This window comes from Lipotes vexillifer, unplaced genomic scaffold (assembly GCF_000442215.2).
Source record: "Lipotes vexillifer unplaced genomic scaffold, Lipotes_vexillifer_v1.1 scaffold418, whole genome shotgun sequence".
Taxonomy (NCBI): domain Eukaryota; kingdom Metazoa; phylum Chordata; class Mammalia; order Artiodactyla; family Lipotidae; genus Lipotes; species Lipotes vexillifer.
This window is the reverse complement of record NW_006798629.1, coordinates 5,101,325-5,107,324: the sequence shown is the minus strand read 5'-3', so window position 1 is coordinate 5,107,324 and position 6,000 is coordinate 5,101,325. Positions and strand designations below refer to the sequence as shown.

The 6,000-nt window shown below is 43.5% G+C and overlaps 1 protein-coding gene across 1 annotated transcript in view; it reads right to left on the bottom strand.

The window, feature by feature from the left end:
- Positions 1-6,000, bottom strand: part of TBC1D5 (TBC1 domain family member 5) — a 358,157-nt gene that overhangs the window by 29,487 nt on the left and 322,670 nt on the right. Inside the window, exon 18 of the mRNA XM_007470644.1 lies at positions 634-733. Within this exon, the coding sequence (XP_007470706.1) occupies positions 634-733 (100 nt within the window). The remainder of the gene's footprint in view (positions 1-633; positions 734-6,000) is intronic.

Here is a 6,000-nt window from a genome sequence, read left to right as displayed (position 1 = left end):
TTCTTTGTGGCTGTCTGGAGGGGTGGGATAGGGAGGGTGGGAGGGAGGGAGACAAAGAGGGAAGAGATATGGGAACATATGTATATGTATAACTGACTCACTCTGTTATAAAGCAGAAACTAACACACCATTGTAAAGCAATTATACCCCAATAAAGATGTTAAAAAAAATAATAATAAAATAAAATGAATCAAGGGACTTAAAAAAAAAAATATACTTAAAAAAATAACGAAAGCACTGCCAAAATAATCATCACATGAGTGATGATAGGCAGGTTAGCACAAGAGTAGAGCTGACCGTCTGATCTTGAAAATTCAATATTTCATTTTGGTTTGGGGCAGAGAGATATTTACAAAGGGCAGTGTAGCCGTTAAGAGCTGAAATCTAGAGTCAGACTGCTTGATTTTGAATTTCTCCTCTACTCACTGGTGTTATAATTTGAGGAAACTGTATTAATCTCCGTGCATCAGTTTCCTCATGTGCACAAGGTGGATAGTAACCGTACACCTACTGCAGCTCTGCTGCGTGGGTTACATGAGATAATTCACATAAAACGCTCAGCACAGGTCCTCGCGGCTGGGCTATTACTGTCACGACTGTCAAGCGTGCCCAGGGCCAAAGTACTTCACTCACCAAGATGAGTGTCCATCACCTTCGCACAGTATTTGCACATGGCATCCAGGTCATTCAACTGTCCTTGAAGGAGGGAAATCTGGGCTTCTAATTCTTCTTCCTAAAATGAAGGGAGCAAAGATATGAAAATGAAAAAAAAAAAAAAATCAAAGAAAATCCCCAAAGTCCTCCAAATGATCTGGACTGTTAAAGAGCCACAGTGTCTTTTCAGCCCTAGACAGAACAAAAGAAAGCAACAAATAAACAACAGCAAACCCACTACTGCCACCAACAACAAACCAGAGTTAAGGGTAAAGTGGAGGTTTAAAAAAATCTGGACTTCTTCTAATTGAATGCCAACTTTGCGCCACGTGTAAGTGTTTACCCATACAAACTCGTATTACAGAAGTACATAAAATATCTTCAGTAACTACGGAGCCACACAAATTGAGAGAGTAAATGGGATTTCAGTGGACCCTACTCCTTAGGCAGCTGGTACAAGACCATTACATTTTCTCACACACATTTGAGAAAACAAAGATTTCCATTTGTGTCAGACAAATCTCATCATTTTCTAGACAATGATAATCTCTTAAAACGTGAGATTTCCCAAAGCACTTGGAAAAGTTCTGTCCCCACAACCCTTAATTAGCTGCTCTTACGTTTCCTCTCTTGGTAGGATACTAGAGGATTGTATTTACTTGACTGTTTCCAGGAAAAAAAATACCCTGGGTGGGATAATTATCTAAACGGTAAAAGACAATCTAACTGTAACCAAAGGATACAATGTGGGTTTTGGCGTTTTTTTTTTTTTTTTTTTTTTTTTTAAGAAGAAAAGGAATACATGCAAAAAAGTTCCCAAGGAAATTTCGAAGATTAAGGGAGTTTTTCTCAGAGAAAGAGACTAATCCTCAAAGCTGGACGAGGCTAGCAAATTGATTTTCCAGTGTTAGACACTTTTCTTTTCACATTAAGAATCCTCTGTGTCATCAAAAAAAAAGGGAAGAGAAACCTCCCAAGAGATACTTTTTCTTAGAGACTGAATATAATTTGACACATAGATGGAAATTAACAGTTGAAAAGGTTACTTGTAGGTGTACCACATTTAAGCAATACACATATGCAGCACTGAAAAGCACTGTTTTTAACGGCTGCCTGGAGGCTGAGCCCTTAGGAATATGCATTTAAATGCTTGACGCAGAAAACAGACACAGCCATAGCTCTAAAAACAAATTACTGTGAAATGCCCACTGTAGGATTACACAAGCATGAACCATGTACTTTATACATCCCACAAGGCGAAGCAGCCTCTCTTCTGATACTAAGTAAAGACAAATGCAACCAGGAGGAGCTCAGACAGGGAATGATTACTGGGGCCTTGGGTAGGTGGTTTCAGGGCATTCTTCTCCGTTTTCTCCTTTGTGTCTGCACAAACTTGAGTTTCCCCGTTCTATCAGGACCCTATAGGAATCACAGAAAGAAGGCTACATCTGTGGGTTAACACTGGTTGTGGTTCGTCTCCAAAGATGGCCACCATCCATTCCTTCCCTCCCTCAACGTACATGCTGTTCCACTCATCAAGAGGTAGTGTCTATTTCTCCTCCCCTCGAATCCTGGCTGGCCTGTCACTTGCCTTGATCCAGAGAATGCAGCAGAGGTCAAACTGTCCCAGCTGGGGGCTAGTGTAAGAGGCCTGCCAACTCCTGCTTTCACTAGAGGAAGAGGGCTACCATAGTTAGTTGTCAAGAAGCTCAGGCTAGGATACTGAACGGGAGGAGAGACAAAATGGAGAGAAAGAGGCCACAGGAGAAGCAGTGAGGTTCTAGACACGTGAATGGCGTCTTCCTGGACCCTTCAGCTCAACCTGTCTGAAGCCAGCCAAATGAGTAACCCAGTCAGCATCGCGTGGAACAGAAGAGCAGCCCAACCCAGCCTCGTCCAGATGCCTGACCAGTAAACCTATGAGAAGTAACAATGGCGTTTCGAGGAGCGGGGTTTGGGGGTGGTTTGTTACGTAGCCACAGATAACTGACACGGCGGTGGAATGGGAAGAACACTAGAGTGGTATATGGCACGAGGAAATCTGACTTCTATTCCTGGCCCTGCCATTAACAAGTCATGTCAACTTCAGTAACCCTCTACCCAGTCTGGGCCTAACTCTGGCACCCTCTGGAGAAGGCAGAAGTTAGATACTTTGCTCCCAAGGAGTTTACAAGCTTGGAGCTGGAATAGGAAAGGTATATAAACTAGAGGATGAGGGAGAGTACACGAAAGTCTTACAAAGAAGTAAGAATAACTGCCCTGGGAATCCTGATCCCAGCCTCCTGTCCCTCCTATGGAACAAGTCACCTTTTCAATGTGTCACAGATACAAACCCAACTGAAAGAGTCTCAAACTGTACTGAGGCCAGCTCGTGGAAGTCTTTCGAAAGAAGGGGACCCAGGTATGGCCAGAGTCTGTCCTTGCACTCGGCTACCATTTGGGGTGCTGAGAGCCCGGAATGGACTAAAGGACACAAGGAACGTACCACCTCCTGGCTTAAAAACCTCTTGTCTATTTACTCTATGTGTTAGTTTAGTTTGGATTAAGCCATCACTTCTTATAAGATACAAAAGCCCTTGGGAGCCTTAATCCCCAGCAGTCATTCCTACCTCGATGGATTTATTGTATTCAGTTTGTTTTCTTTTTAAAAGCTGGGAGGGAACAAGAGCTGGAGGGGACACAGGCCTTGCCTGTGGGTGGTGAGGCACTGACAGCTGGAGGGAAGTACGGAGCTCAAGGGGGTCTCTTCCTCCAAACGCGTTACAGTGCTGGTAGGCACATGACTGTAAGGAAAATGGGCTGAGACTGGCGCCCTCTGAACTGCGCAGTGCACAACCTGAACAAGCGTACGGGGCAGACCCGAGAGCACGGCAGCCGGAAGCGCGTGCTGGATGAGCACACGGGGGATATAAGACACAGTCTTCCAGGCGTGCACTTTTGCGTAGGACACTGATGGCAAGTGAAGAGCATCTTGCTTGCCAAAATCCTGAGTAAACCTCAATACAAATGGAATCTGCTCTGTAGAAAATGGCAGTTTTCATTAATTTAACCCTTTTTTTTTTTTTTCCCCCAAAGGAAAGCTGACACTAAAGCCCAATTGTGAGATAAGAGGAGCATTCTGGTTGAAAGAGGTTGAGGGGCGCAAGAACCTCTTCCGTTTGAAAGTTTGAAAGTCAGTGTATGATCTCTCTAGAGTTTGCTTAATCTTAAAATATTCCTAAGCCCTTCAACAATCACTCAGACTTTATAAATAGAAATGGCATCACTTGGAGGCAAAAGGGTGGCTTGTCATTTATTCTTCACTCTTTCATATAATTACAGATAAAAGAAGAGCCGAGAATCAAGCTTCTAAAATTGTGAGAACTGACTTTCCATTTCTGTCTTAGCTTCTCAGGCTCCACATGCCTCCGGACTAACATGCTTCAGACACTGAGAGCTTTAGTCAATTGTTTTCATTAATGGTCCTCTGTAATCAAAAACAAATGCTTGGCTAATTGCCTTGAGGTTTTATAAAAACAACCGGTTAGGGGCTTCCCTGGTGGCGCAGTGCTTGAGAGTCCGCCTGCCGATGCAGGGGACGCGGGTTCGTGCCCCGGTCCGGGAGGGTCCCACATGCCGCGGAGTGGCTGGGCCCATGAGCCAGGGCCGCTGAGCCTGCGCGTCCGGAGCCTGTGCTCCGCGGTGGGGGAGGCCACAACAGTGAGAGGCCCGCATAATGCAAAACAAAAAAAACAAAAAAAAACAACCGGTTAGTGTCATTTTTATGTATAAATAAGACATGAAGAGAAACGCTTACTATATTTACTTTCACATACATGTTCTGTTACAGGAGGGAGGATGGTGAAACAGGGTGGAATTCAGGGGAAGACACACCTGGGTTCGAATCCTCTTTCTACCAGTTACTGGCTGTGTAATCTTGAACAAGTTCCTCAATTTCTTGGTCCCCTCAGCCCCACTTGGCAGTATTGGTGGGAGAACCAAATGATAACACATGGAGAGTGTCTGGCACAGAACAGGTACTCCATAAAGGCAATTATTCTTTTTCTAAACATTTTTTTTATCAGGTCAAAACAATAAAATGGATTTTAAATGCAGAGGTCTATGATTCACTCTTGGTTTAAAACTTTTATGTGGTCCAGCCCAGAAAGATGAATTAGGGCTTGGGAGCCCATTACTGTCGTAAGTTCTGGATAATGAACTGATGTGTAAGGCAAGAAACTGATGGAGGATTATGAAGTAGGGTGGTGTGCAGACCACGTGTGCAACACAGCACCAGATGGACCTGGCAGCCCTGCAGAAAAGGACCAAGGATGAGGGCCGGCCCATCAGAAGAGGAAAACAGCCGTCATCTAGACCTTTTATAGTGGTTATAATATGCCTGACCCTGCGCTTCACGTGCATGAACTTATTTAATCCTCACAATAAACCTATGAGGTAGAACCTCTCATCATGTCCTACGTGAAACGTGGTCTCCTCTGTAAGCCACGTTCTCTGGAAGTGATGCCAAGGCTGACAAAGCTGTTTCAGAACCCAAGTCACTTAGCCCACTACTCCTATTTCCCCATGTATATATATGCTTTCTTATGCTTGACTACTACTAGGACTTACAAGGAACAACCTCGTATCTCAAGTTTCATTTAGGAGAAATTCACCATTTCCAATGTTAAGTCCTAACCCCAAATGGCTTACTAAATTATTTTCCTTCAAAAGCACTCAGGTATGATTGGCTGTGTTCCATTTAGGTTGCGGAATGATTTCTGCTTGGACTGTATCTGGAGAAATGTTTTCTGAATTTTTTGCTTTTTTAAAAGTGGTGCTTCTACCACCATTCACCCCCAAATAGCTGACGCACCATTACACTTCCACTCACATGTTATATGTCTCAAATGTTTAAATTGCTTTATAATATATGGATTATATATATCAATTTTGTTAAATGCTTCAACATCTTTGTGTTCTTTCTGGGTTAGTAACAGGATGAGATTTTGCAGTTTATTGTTTATTCACTTATTCATTAATTTTTTCAACAAATACATTCATTTGTATTGTGCTGGCCCTTGTGGGAAATATAACAAAAGAGACATGTATTCCAACCTCTGCAAATTTAGCAGGAGGTCAGACCTATACGTCAAGCCAGGGGGGGGGGGGGTCAGGGAAATTTTGCAGCAGATATGAAAAAAAACTTCACAGTTATGGGGAGGGCAGATGGCCTCCATAGAGGTAGAAATGAAGGCAGATTTTCTGGAAGAGGCAGCATTTTTGATGGGTCTTGAAGAAGGGGGACTTGGCTCAGAGGGAACGAAGGATGATGTTTTAGGAGGCAGGTACCCAGTGGACAAAGGAGTA